The sequence below is a fragment of the Apodemus sylvaticus genome, chromosome 2, assembly GCF_947179515.1.
Source record: "Apodemus sylvaticus chromosome 2, mApoSyl1.1, whole genome shotgun sequence".
Lineage (NCBI taxonomy): Eukaryota > Metazoa > Chordata > Mammalia > Rodentia > Muridae > Apodemus > Apodemus sylvaticus.
In genome coordinates this window covers 62240771-62255440 of record NC_067473.1, presented here as the reverse complement: position 1 = coordinate 62255440, position 14670 = coordinate 62240771, and the positions used below count along the sequence as shown (strand labels likewise).

The window sequence follows — 14670 nt, the reverse complement described above, 5'->3', positions numbered from 1 at the left end:
CTACACAGATATAGCTATCTGCCCTAATACAGGAAGCTCTGTACTTCATGAGTCTCTCCAAAAAACCTAACTCGGAACATGCCCTAGCTTTGTTTCCGTCTTTCTAAATATGTTCATGGAAGACAGAATAATATCACCACCTTTAATACACTTGTATGAAATCCATTTGTTTATCTGACAAACAACCCAAATCCAAGTATTTGACAGTATCTTGTCTCATAATATTTGTTACTCCATTAGAGTTTGAACCTAAAGTGTGCCCACACAGGCTGGTGTTTTTAACTCCCAGTCCCTAGCTACAATGCTGTTCCAAAGAGTGTGGATCACAGCTGGTAGAAGGAAGTGCTACCTAGCCCCAGTTCTTCTGGGTTGCTGCCACTGTGGGCTGACATCTAGCTGAAACCGTAAACCAAAATAAAACTGCAATGTCTAAACTTTTGGATATTTTGTCATAGCTCTCACTATTGGTTCAGGCTTCTGGGTGGCCCCTAGTCCTTGTCACATTATGTCCTTATTTACAATACTAATATCACCATGCCAGGGAGATGCAGACCTTTTTACTTAATTTTTTCCCCCTGTTTAGTGACACACAGACCTAGTAGTTTCAATACTGAATGTGGATAGTTTAATTTCTTGTAAGAATATGAGTACTGGAGCTGGAGAAGTAGCTCTACAGGTTAAGAGTGATTGCTGCTCTTCCAGAGGACCTGGGTTCCCTTCCCAATCAATACCCGCGTTGGGCTGCTTGAAGTCATCTGAAACTGCAGCTCTAGTTGGTGTTCTCTCCTGACCTCTGTAGGTACGCAAAAAAACATACACAGAAGGGTCAGCAACTTAATTAAAGGGAACTATAAGGCATATTCCTTGGCTGTGACTACTTCTAAGCTAAGCTGTAAATCCTTTCCATTTACTATTGAGATTTTATTTATACCTCAGAAGCCAAGTACCTATTTACACACTTACTGAACAGGTAACATTAAAGTCTAAAGGTAATATCAGGAATGCCAAATGTGGCTCCCTGTCATGCATTAAATGCCTAGGATTTTTCTGCTTTATTTATCTATCTAAATTAAAGTGTAAGCCATTAACCTTGACAGAATTCCTGATGTCCTTTAGATAATACTAAAAGCTATAAGGCCTAGCTAGTACAGGAGCTAAGCAAAGGTTCACTAAGTCTTCCTGTTCATCTCTTCAGATCTATAAGAATTTAAATTGAACTCAAGCAGTATTTATAATGAAAAATCTAGCTACTATTAAACATAACAAGGAATTAAAAAGATTTCTAATAGAAAAAGTAGCAAAAAGTTTGGGGTATTTTTAGGAGGACTGAGAGGTGAGGAGAGGTTCTGGGGAATGAATCCAAGGCCTTAATATGTCACGGGTGCCTGGTAATTGTGTCTGCTAGTCCTGAATCTACAAATAGCTCTGAATAGTTATTATGTTTGTGTACTCAGCATACACATCTGCTCACATATGAGCATCATGGCATATGTATGGAGGCTGAGGACACTCTGTGTTGGGATGGTTCTCTCCTTCCCTGTGGACCCTGGGAACTGAACTCACGACATCAGGCTTGGTAGCCAGCACCTGACCTGTTAGGCCATCTCTTCATTCAAAGTAGCTTTTGACAAGTGATTCAATATGCTACTAGCTTTCCTTTGAGGTTTAAATAGGTTTTGATCTCAATCTCTGTACTTTCAAGTTTTCACTCCTACAGAACATGGACTTTTGTCATCTACACCTTCTGACAGACTGTTCATCATCCATCACCGAGCTCCTGTACTATCAAGGACTGAGCAACATCAAGTTCTGTCCTTAACATCTTAGAATTTGAGTGCCTCTTTTATAGAACTAGTGCTTTTCCTCCTTCTTTATATTGATTCATTAAAAATGTAAGAATAAGTTTTTACAAAAAATCTAAGCCAGAAGTGGTGATGTGTGCCTATGATCCCAGCAGGACTGTAGCCAAGTCAGAAGAACCAACCATGGTGCTAGCAGGGGATGGGCGGTGGGTGGGTGGGGCAGTGAACAAAGATGATCAAATGTGAATCAGGGGAGAGAAAGGCTTTCCACCAGAAAGCATCAGAAAGAGCTCCATGTTCTGAGTACTGAGGGCTAGGGACAGGGAGCTGGTAGCAGAGCCAGAAACAGAAACAGTTCTTATTACTCAGGGGTAATAAAAAGGGCCTTGACTGCTGAGTGGAGGAAGGGGAGCGAGCGCAGGAAACTCACTCACCTCTTTCCGTAATGGTCTCTTTTGTACTTTTCATCACAAGTAAAGAAATGACCATATGAAAATTAACATATTCTTTCCTGCCTTCCTTTTAAATAATCCACAGATTTAAGGTTCAATAGACAACAGAGAAATTCTAAGTAATGCTTAAATATTTCAAAAAATTATAAGATTTGACTTCTGAATGGACTTCCTCACTTTATAGGACTTAGTTTCTTTCTCTTTTTTCAATTATGAAAAAGAGGAATTAACTAAATTAGGAAATATAAACAAGAAAGGTTAACTTATACTAAAATGTTTCTACATGGTCAAAAAACAATTAAATGAAAAGAAATAATTTCCTCTTAATTGGGAGGAAAAGTCTGCAACACACACACACACACACACACACACACACACACACACACACACGGGGAGCATGCAAGAGTGAACAAAAGAATAGTCTCTGTGTAGCCCTGGCTGTCCTGGAACTCACTCTGTAGACCAGGCTGGCCTCGAACTCAGAAATCCACCTGCCTCTGCCTCCCAAGTGCTGGGATTAAAGGCGTGCGCCACCAACAGCAGGCAAGAAGAGCCATTTTCACAAACATAACAATATCCAACAGGGCTGAAGAGATGGCTCAGCAGTTAAAAACACTTGATGCTCTTTCAGAAGACCATTTAGCATACATGTTGGGTGGCTTACAAGGCCTATAACTCTAGTTCCATGGGATCTGATACCATGACACACTGCACACATGTGCATATAACTACACACAGATATGATTTTAAAAAGGCTTTAAAAACTAATATTTCTAAATGAACAGGTGCTCAACAACATGAACCAACAAGTTAAATACATATAAAAACAAGGAGTCAGTACATCATGCTTGCAACTACACAGTAAATGCTGGTAAGAGTTGGAGATTGGTGGAAATGTAAATTGGTATAGCTATTATGAAAAATGGTATGGAAGTTCTTCAAACAATTAAAACTAGTACTATATGCCCTAGAAGCCCTTTAATTGGATATATTCCAAAAGAACTGAAATACATGGCAGAAATGTCTGGACTTCCATGTCTATTGTAATTTTCATGAAGGTAAAATGCCAGGAGCCATCAAGGAGAAGCTAAAACTTAGCAGGTGATCCTCCTGAGATGGTTCTGCTATAGACTGCAATGAGAACTCTGTCAGTCATCAAGTGTTGTAAGTTAATTGCTTCTGAGATAGCAAGCAGGCATCTACAACTTAGAGCACATTCCAATATAAAAACATTAACCAGAAGTCATAAGAAGGGAAGTAACCACTTGGGAGGCAGAGGCAGGCGGATCTCTGAGTTCAAGGCCAGCCTGGTCTACAGAGTGAGTTCCAGAACAGCCAGGGCTAGACAGAGAAACCCTGTCTCAAAAATCCAAATGGGGGGGGGGGGGGAGGGAACTAACAATTTGTTATAGGTACAAGGACAGATGAAAACATATGGACTGGGTTTATCTATGAAACTTCACTAATATCTTAGTCATAAAAATTAAGGTTTGTAACTCTCCATGAACCTGTAGAGCTAGTGAGAGATGATTAATGTTTAGCCAGATAATTACTTTTAATGGATATATGTGTAAAAAAATCTCTGTTGTAAACTTCTTTTTGGTTTTTTGGATTTGGTTTTGTCGAGACAGGGTTTCTCTGTGTAGCCCTGGCTGTCCTGGAACTCACTCTGTAGACCGGGCTGACCTCAAACTCAGAAATCCGCCTGCCTCTGCCTCCCAGAGTGCTGGGGTTACAGGAGTGCGCCACCACTGCCCGGCTGTTGTAAACTTCTTATTCAATGTGTGATTTGAATTTATGTGTAAACTTGTGGTGAACCTTTTATCACGCGATCATATATTTTGGAAGATGTATAAGTGCTGAGGACAAAGAGAGGGAGAACTTTTTAAGCAGAACTTTCTTAGAAAACCTTTAGAGAGAACTTAGAAGAAAAGGCACTGGAAGTAATAGCATTGGAAGAAAAGGCATAGCATCGGGAGTAAAGGCATGGAGTATAAGGATATTGTTGGTATTCTGTCTAAGCTCCACCCCACACCTACCTGGCAATGGCCAGGTATGTCCCGCCCCATAGATCTGGCCCACTATAAAAGGGGATACTCACCCCTCCTCTCTCTCTCTCTCTCTCTCCCATCCCACTCTCACCTCTCTGCCCCTTGGGCTCTCTTCCCCTTAGCCCCCCCCCCCCCCCACCTTTCTCTACTTCCACTATACCACTAACTTCCAACCTCTATCCTGAATAAATTCTATTCTATATCATGTCTGTGTGCGTGTGGTCCCTCAGGGGGAAGAGGTGCTGGGGCAAGGGCCCGCCTGGGCACTCCCTTCCCCCACACTGCAGTGCCACACTCCCTTAACCCTCAATTCTCTCCTCTAAGCCCCTTCATTTGGTGCCGAGACTCGGATGAGAAACACCAGCCCTTTCAGATATTATTGTGACATCAGAGCAGGAGGGAAGGGCAAGATTAGAAGAAGATAAAAGGGAGAACTTTTTTAGAGAGAACATTCTGAAGAAGAACTTTTGAAGAAACTTTTTGGAGAACTGAAGAACTAAGAACTAAAAGCTAAAATCACTTTTCAAAGTATCCCTCTTTCTTCCTTGGACTTCAACTAGCAGGCAGGGAGTTAGATCTGTGCAGTTCCTGCAGATAAAACAAAGGATACTTTACTTAATCCTCCAAAGTTTTACTATGAGGTGCTGAATGCCATAGACTGCAGTTTTCTGGTGTCAAAGGAAGGCAGGCAGGTGGCTATAGTAGCAAAGTGACTTAGACTTAAGATAGGTAAACATTTTCTTATTAAACAGCAACCTTAAATATTTTGCCCCTGCTGGTGCTCTTCCCCCACCCACCGCTCACATTCAAGAGCAAAGTAAGAAGAAAGCAGTAGTTATGACTTCTGCTAGTAAAGACAGAAAAAGTGCAGACTGATGGATGCATATACAGATCTATAGATCTTCACATATCTACTAATGGATAAATAGTGATACACACACACACACCTTAATATATCATCAATCTCATATACAATGGAATGTTTGGTATTTAGCAAAAACAACAAAAACAAACAAAGGAACAACAAAACAAAACCAAAACTTGACATTTGTGACAAGAATAAAGCTCTAGGCTACGCTATGCTTAGTGACATCACTGTAACTGAGAATAACATAAGATTTTAATTGCTTTATTATCTCATGTCATGTCTCAAAACACAAAAGTCAAATGTGTAGAAACAGAGCACCAAGCAGAAAGAGGCAGATAATGTTGAAGTTAATGACTGAGTTTTAAAAAAAATTAATAACAAATGAGTATACCATAAAAATTATTTTGCTTAAAGAAGCAGTAAAATCAGCTAAATCACTCTTAATCATGAAAGAAATGTACAACAAAACAATTCATAATCAGGAATAATTCTAAAAATGCTTGTAAGTCAGCATTTAGCCATACTTTGAGACTTGCCTTAAAATGATTTATAATTTTTAAAATTTAAAGCAGTATTATTAATTTAAATAAGTAAAACTTATGTAATACATATGTACGATTTCTGCCACTTGATTGCATAAATGATAAAAGAGGTGGGATCCTAATACTTCAGTGTGTTGGCTTTCTAGGCCACACTCTTGCCTTTAAGCCACAGTTGAGACCAACAGCATCCCGGGAAGTTCCACAGACAAAGAGTTTGGCTCCCGCCAAACTCACCAGACAGAGATCCCACATGCTCCATGTGCAGCGGCAATACTTTCAGAATGTACACAAAATCCTGACCACCCTTGTGAGACGCTGCAGTGTGAAGTGACAGACGTCACAGACTCAAGCTGAGGTATGGTCATAGCTCTTTAAAGGATGGCGACAGGCGCGCTATTATCACAGCGTCTCACCACTTGTTCAATGAAATGGTTAGCTAGGAACACTTAATGATGTAAATGTTCAACATAGAAAATGACTAGAATTAGATGAGGTGATAGTAGTGTTTACTATTGATATTTATTACTATGCTGGGTTCATTTGCTATAGAGTGAAAAAAGATAAATATGAGCGACAAAAGAAGATTAAAATTAAAGTTACATCAAAACCATTTCAGGCAAAAATACTTGTGGCAGGGGCTCTCTGGGAGTTTGAGGCCAGCTGATCTATAAAGCGGGTCACAGGACTGCCAGGGAGATTATACAGAGCAACAGTGTGTGTGTGTGTGTGTGTGTGTGTGTGTGTGTGTGTGTGTGTGTGTGTGTGTGTGTGTAGCCTTTGTAGGGGTGTGTCTGTGGGTCTGTGTATCTGGGTAGCCTTTGTAGGTCTGGAACTCACTATGTACACCAGGGTGGCCTGCTTCTACCTCCCCAGGGATTAAGATAGGCACCACCACACCCAGATTTTTTTCTTTTTCACGGTGTCTTGCTATTACCCAGTTACCCAGGCTGACCTTGAACCAGTAAAGTGCTCTCCTAGAGTAGCAGGAAGTCAAGATGTGCAGGCTTATTTCTGAATATGAAGACAATCCCACCCTGGATTCCATCTTACCAGCCGCTTGCTGTACAGCAAGGCTGTGCTGCTGCCGCTAGAAACAGCCCACTTAGAAAAATGCATGACGTGCTCTAACTGCTTAGAAAGCCCAGCCACTTCCTGCTGCTGTTGCATGAGTTTCGTTCGATGATCCTTTGCAAGACTCTGAAAAGAAAATAATTTCAGAATTAGTCTCTGTACTTTGTATTCATTTCCATGATTATTTTCAGATAATCAACTCTCAGTAAGAACCACTCTGTATTCAACTGACAGTAATCAAAAATGATTGTAAGCAGTTTTCTTTCCTAAAACCAAGGAGGCGCCCTCTGAATGTAATAAACATACAGCCTTGGTCTTTCCCCCGCCCTCTGCCTGTACATCTGGTTTATATAGGAGTCAGTGTTGTCTGGTTTATATAGGTTTCAGTGTCGTCTGGTTAATATAGGTTTCAGTGTATGACTCTTCCCAAAATAAACCAAAACAGACATAGATTAGCTATGATAGCTTAGGTGTTAAATTCAAACACCCAAGTACAACAGATGTGTCATCCAGTTATCCACTGAAATTACCAGTTCATCATATGGTTTGACCAATGCACAGTTCCACATCTTAGAGATTTCAACTCCAATGGTTTGTTCCTAGACAATAGCTGGTACCCAGAATCATGCCAAGTGGTAGCTGAAACTTATCTTGTATGTGGTATTAAAAAGAAAATCAAGCTATTTGTCTTGAGAGTTACTAGAGAAGCCACTAATAAGTACTACTGTTAATGCATTCTAAGAGATACTATATACAAGCAGAATTTAGTTTCAATGCCAACATGGCAACCCTACCCCAATGGGTTAGAATATAGATTTTCTCCACAGAAAATATATACTTAGGAAACAGCAATCCAAAGTGGAAGGCGGGGAATTGCGTTATCTACAGGTCTTTATTAAGCAGACAAGCACACAATCGTCATCCACTCTGTAGGGGAGAAGGATGAAGGTACTAGGGCTTTCTATTAGTTCAGAGGAATTAGAAAAATGGAACACTCCCCGTGTGCCCTGGGCAGTTAGTTGTTTGGACAAAGCACACAGTCAATGGCTTTGACAAATCTACTTTACATGTGACTCAGAAGATAATTTATTTAACAGCTGCACTGACCTTGGCAAAACTACAGTGTGTCTTTGGAGTAGAAAGAACTTTTTGAAAACTTTTGAGATGATTGGACATTGAGAATGAGAAATTCTGGTGTCTTGGTTTTCCAAAGTAGCAATCAAAACTGGCTCCATTTCTGCCTCAAAAGTGACTTGTGAACTACAAGAATGGGCATGATGACTTGCAGCATATCCAACAAATACTATGACATTTTCAGGCTAAAGTTTGTCAAAACTAATTCTGACAATACAAGGTCATAGATTCTGGAGTCTCACCCTCATTTTTCAACTCTTCATGTAAATGAAGCCAAAGCTGTAAACTATATTATGTAGAAAACTGAAATCAAATTCTGATAAAACGTGCCCATGTTTAAAATAACTACTGCAAAACCTTGAAAATACAGATACCATTACTAAGCACAGATTCCTTCTATCCAAAGCACTTTCTCAGTAGCAGAATTATAAATGGCCATGTTTTCCTATCTGGGAAAGGACTTTCTCATAGAGATCTTTTCAACTGGTCAAATATGAATTAAGGATTAACCATGTTTTTTCCCAGTTGTCTCTACTTCAAGTCTTCCCATACTAGGACTTTCTTTCTGCTATTGTTCTCAACAGTTTCTTGAAGATCAATTGTTTTTCACCAACATACTGAAAGAATAGCTAAATAGTATACATCCAGTTCACATACCATGTACACTGTAAACTCATATTATTGCTGGTCAAACATGGACTTTTGCTGTTGCCTTGATGAATTTAAGAAGACAAACAAGCTGGTACATGGTGGCTCATGCCTTTAACCCCAACACCTAGGGGGCAGAACAGGTAGATCTCTGAGTTTGAAGCCAGCTTGAAGTTTGAAGTCTGCAAAGTGAGATACTATCTCAAAAAAGAAAACAAGAAAGAAGTGGAATAGAAAAACGATCAAGGCAGTACATCCTTTATTGTTTTACCTATAATTATGAACAACTATCCTGTCCTGAGCATATAATCTGTAAGTGCTGCTTTCATAACTACAACTATATGTAAGATAAAGGCTGGGTTTGGTGGCCTAGGCCTGGAACCCAGCATCCAGAGGCTAAGGCAGAAGGATTTTGAGTGATAGGTCAGCCTGGGCTAAACAGGAAAAAAAGTTAGCAAAACAAAACAAAGATTTTGTAATATTGTGGTTAAGAAATACATTATATGAATCTATGTTATTGTTGTTGCTGATTTGAGTCAAAAGAGGCCTCGGTTAGAGGCGTGGCTAGCCTGGAACTCATTATGTACACCAGGCCAGTCTCGGACTCACAGAAATTCCACCTACCCCTGCCTCCTTGACGCTGGGATTACAGGCATAAACCACACCTATTTTACCCAACCTCTCAGAAGGCTAATTAAATGCCATGCATTTCTAACAATGGGCTGTAATGAATGTATTGTTTGGTATTTCTATCACTGTGCAAGCATCATTGAGTGTACCTCCATCAACAAAGACAGGTGGCCATGAGATGACATAGTATATAATCCTAAAAGATTACTATTACAGTTTGCTATTGACAGGAATATCACTGTATGTTGCAAGAATCTATTTGCAAACAGTGGATGTGGTTGTTTGAATAGAAATGGCCCCCACAGACTCATTGAGTGAATGACTGGCACCAAAGCGAGTGGCACTATTAGGAGGTGAAGTGTGGCCTTGGTGAGGAAGTGTGTCACTGCGGCATGATCTGAGGTCTCGGAAGCTCAAGTCTCACCAGTGTGGCACACATTCTGCCTGTGGATGAAGGTGCAGATCTCTCAGTTTCTTCTCCAGCACCATGTCTGTCGGCATACCGACAGCCCTGTTTCTCTGCCATGATGAACATGGACTCTGGAACTGTAACGCCAGTCCCCCAAAATGTTCTCCTTCATAAGAGTAGCTCTTCACTGCAATAAAGCCCTAAGGCAGCTTATTTGTTTTAGAAAATTCTGCATCCCCTTGATGATACAATAGCTGTTACTTCAGTGACTATCTAAGATGACTGAGATCAGTATTCAGAGCTCCCCAGTAAGGCAATGCTGTGGAGTTAAGACCTCCTCTGTACCGCAGGCAGGCAGGGAGGGAGTCACAAGGCAGCCCTGGCCCAGGCCCTCACCGCTGCCCTGACTCACCTCAAGCTGGTGCAGCAGGGGCTTTGCCTTTTTTGTTGATCTCCACCATCAATGTGAAGATGGCAACTTTAATATCCTGTTCCACCTGCTTTTGTTTGATTTACTTCAATTATCCTGAAAATGAAAGGAGAAAATATCTAAAATTAACGGCAGATATTTTAACTGGATGTTTTAATAGCTAAACAAGACCAAAATGGTTAGTCTTTAAAGCTCTATCTCCAAGTCCTATTTACTTGAAGACATTAGAAGACATAATTCAGTTAAACAAAACATGGACAGTGAATGTATTTTAAAGAACATGGTTTTAAAGAAATATGTCACACGACAAAAGAACAATATACCGAATTTATATTCAGACAAAACGATTTTGACTGGGAACAAGTTTGCTATGTAACTGTGATTTCTGATCTCAGGTGTCTAAATTAGCAATTTTCACCATATTGGAACACAGAAGCAAAAGACAACAAAATAGTTTACTTTTCTAAGTGGTTCAGAAGTTAAAGTACTTTTTACAGTAGCATGAGGACCAGAGTTCAGATCCCTAGAAGCCACATAAATGCAGGATAGTTTGAAAACCGACCTGTAATTCCATCCTGAGAAAGTGAAGACAGGTTCCCAAGTGAACAGGGAGCAACACTAGACAAATCAGTCAGCTCCGGTTTTAACTGAGAGTCTGACTCAATGAATACCGTGTAAGAGCAAAAGAGATGACCCCTGATATTAACCTCAGGCCTCTACACACGTGTACACGTGCACATGCATACCAGCACACATCAGATGCCCATACACACATACATACATACACACACACACACACACACACACACACACACACACACACCACTTAAAAATGGGGGAGGGGGAGGCATACAGTGACTAGTTTGGAATTCTGTTTTTTTTTTTTTAAAACACAGAAATATTATAAGAATATGTGTTTGCTTTAACCCCAGGTGTGGGGTATGGGGCTCATTCGGACTGTCCACAACAGCTGACTAGGATCTATCTCGTGTTCTAGCAGAAAGAAGCATGTTTGCCAGCTGTAGATTTCTGGGATTGTATGACATTTGGAATTCTGAGAACTTTTCAGAGGGTATATAAATGTTAGAGCCAGCTGGGCAGTGGTGGTGCATGCCTTTAATCCCAGCACTTGGGCGCAGAGGCAGGTGAATTTCTGAGTTCAAGGCCAGCGTGGTCTACAGAGTGAGTTCCAGGGACAGCCAGGGCCATACAAAGAAACCCTGTCTCGAAAAACCAAAAAGTGCTAGAGCCCCAATAGGGTGTGGATGGTTGGTTGTTTAGAGAGGTTGGATGTAGTTTGTTAGTAGTTGTGCACAAAGAAGAAACAAAAGGAAGTAAGAGCCAAGTAGCTGAAAAGGAGGAAAAATTTTAAGTTCAACATTCATTAAAATATTAATGAATATTAATATTAAAATCTAATAGAATAGATTTACTAATAAGCTTCCTTAGAAAATGTTGGGGCACAAAGTTTTAGCATCCACATGTCACTAGGGAAACCAGGAATGTTGACCGTGTGCATGGTTTCCTCCCCAGAAGGCTGGAGGTAGATAGCCAATGACTTTTTGCTCTCTATAAAGACAGACTTCACCCAAATGCTCAGAATGTTATTCCAGACTCTACCTCCCTAGACCTTTTATCTTTAGCTTTCTGATATTCATGCAAGTATTCTCTGTTGTAAACTTATTCAATTTATGACTTGAATTTATGTGTAAACTTGTGTGAACCTTTTACCACGTGATCGTATATTCTGAACAATGTATAAGTGGCTGAGGACAAAGAGAGCAGAGACCCCCTTTTTCCTTAGAGAATCTTTTAGAGAACTTTTTGTTTTGTTTTGTTTGTTTTTTCAAGACAGGGTTTCTCTGTATAGCCCTGGCTGTCCTGGAACTCACTCTGTAGACCAGGCTGGCCTCAAACTCAGAAACCCATCTGCCTCTGCCTCCCAGAGTGCTGGGATTACAGGCGTGTGCCACCACCACCTGGCTGAGAAGAACTTTCTTAGAGAACTTCCATAGTAAACTTTTTAGAGAGAACTCAGAAATAAGGCTAAAATCACTTTTCAAAGTGTCCCTTTTTCTTCCTGCAATTTCAACTTGCAGGCTGGGAGTAAACAGAGCAGGGCAGTTCCTGGGGAGATGGAACTAAAGATTACTTTACTTAATCCCCAGCTGTTAGGCTATAGGTGTTAATTAATTGCCTAAGTCAGAGGGGCTTTTAATCCTCACAATGAGCAAAAAAGTTTTTAGACTTTTTAGAAGTTATCAACAAGCATTCAGGATAGTTAGAGAGCTAGGACCATTAAAGACCATCAGTCTTTAAAGCTACACCCGTGTCCAACTCTGTCTCCCTTCAACCCATTCTGGACCAGGGAGGACCCCCCCCCCCCCGCCCCCCAGGAGAGATGTTACATGTATCTTATGGCCTGCTACCTTGGTAGGGGACCACACCAGATTCTAGGCCTTTTAGTTATACAACCCATCTTCAAGGTCACAAGCCTTGCTATATTGCAAAGCAGTTGCTGTATTGTCATACCTTTAGCTTTATTGTACAGCTGAACTGGAATGATGGTTGCCTGAAACTTTTCCCCAAAGTCAATTGTATTTAAATATGCTTGCAATAATCTGCCTGGCATCAGACTCTTTAGAAGTCTGATCCAGTTTGATGAAGTCAAACTGAACCAAATTCTCATTCTCACCTGTTTTGCAGCTGTTTTCCCTGCCTGTTGTGACCACCTCAAAGAAATTTAAATTACACAGAAATAAATTAAGCTTTGGGGCTCTGCCTTTGTGTTATTCAATGACTTTAAGATAGACAGCTCACACCAGGCAGTGGTGGTGCACACCTTTAATCCCAGCACTCTGGGAGGCAGAGGCAGGCGGATTTCTGAGTTCGAGGCCAGCCTGGTCTTCAGAGTGAGTTCCAGGACAGTCAGGGCTATACAGAAAAACCCTGTCTCAAAAAAAACCAAATCCAAAAAACCAAAAAGACAGCTTACTACTAACTGGTTTCTCCTAGACAATACAAGAAAGTAAAGAAAACAGAACTGTATTCCTGACTTAATTAGAACGTAAATTTGCTGAAGTTGTGTCTTTATAAAAATCACTCATCAGAGCTGCTTGCTCATTAAAAGTTCTGCCCTCCTCTTAGGAGTGGCACTTGTCAAACTGCCTTGAAGATATGACCCTGCAGATAGATGCTCTTTTAAGAAACTGGAGCTGTGCTTCTCTGTCTCAGAACTCACACAACTGCACATAAGATTAGACAGTTTCTAGTCAGGGCTAGACCCCTCTTAAGCACTAGCTAGGAGCCCAGGTGTGTGTAATAATAGTTTTTCTTTTTCCTGAGGGCCTAGTTGACTCCTTTGTTGGCTTGAACTACTTCTATGTTTTATGAAACAAGTACTTTTTAAAGAGAAAGATGGAGATGAGCTGGATAGAAAGAAAAAGAAGCACCATATCCACCACACTGGAACAGCTTACACAGGAGATATTTGGCATCTACACACCCAGTTCCACATAACTAAACAAACCTTTATTTTCCTTGCCTGTTCCTCCCACAGCCACTCTAACATTTAAGGTCACAGTTGAAGAGATTGTATTCTGTTATAACTTCAAGATAATTGTTTGAGATCAATAAATATTGCTTCAGAATTAAGGAAATCGGGTGTGTGTACAAAACAACCACTTTTAAAAAAAATTCACGGCTCAGTGGTTAAGGCTACTGGCTGCTCTTCCAGAGGTCCTGAGTTCAATTCCCAGCAACCACATGGTGGCTCACAACCATCTGTAACGGGATCTGATGCCCTCTTCTGGCATGTAGGTGTCCATGCAGATAGAGCACTCATACATAAAATACATGAACAAATCTTTTGCCAAGCGGTTGTGGCGCATGCCTTTAATCCCAGCACATGGGAGGCAGAGGCAGGCGGATTTCTGAGTTTGAAGCCAGCCTGGTCTACAGAGTAAGTTCCAGGCCAGCCAGGGCTATACAGAGAAACCCTGTCTCAAAAACAGAACAAACAAACAAAACAACCCCACAACAACAATAAAAAAAATTTCACTCATCTTCAGCTGGTACAATAGCATGAGTAAAGGAAACATTGCCATATTTTAAAAGAGTAATATTAAAATTAGTAGCATAATTTTCATCCTCTGCAATCAGGTAGGCTGCAAAGAAATAGAGGGTTGCATATATATTTCAGTGATAATGCCTCATTATGCAGGAAGATTTCTTAGAAAAGAGAAGAAAGGGACAATGAAAGGAAAGGACAATTAGCACCAACCTGAAGATTCTTTAATATCACAACTCAAAGAGCAAGGTCACCTACACAGCAATGCTATTTTAAGGAAATGTATAAGCCCAGTGTTTGTGAAGATTAAGAACAAACATCAGAAACTCAAAGTCAGCACGGGCTACATAGCAAGTTTACACCCATCCTTAGCTACATGTGACACTGCCTCAAAAAGTATAATGAACCGGCACATATGACTATCAAAAAAGTAATAAGTGAAGCCAGAGGCCCAGTCTGTCGCCACGATGATGAACAAGTCTGTGGTAGATATGGGAGATGAAGAGAAACAGAGTGGTCTGTGGGTCTGATTTGAGATGTTTGTGCTGCCACCTGAGGCTATGG

At 40.6% G+C, this 14670-nt stretch overlaps 1 protein-coding gene across 1 annotated transcript in view; it reads right to left on the bottom strand.

The window, feature by feature from the left end:
* The window catches only part of Trim24 (tripartite motif containing 24), a 109187-nt gene that overhangs the window by 29044 nt on the left and 65473 nt on the right, over positions 1-14670 (bottom strand). The window contains 4 exon segments of the mRNA XM_052173455.1: positions 6766-6912; positions 10020-10037; positions 10039-10114; positions 10116-10133. Coding sequence (XP_052029415.1) covers positions 6766-6912; positions 10020-10037; positions 10039-10114; positions 10116-10133 — 259 coding nt within the window.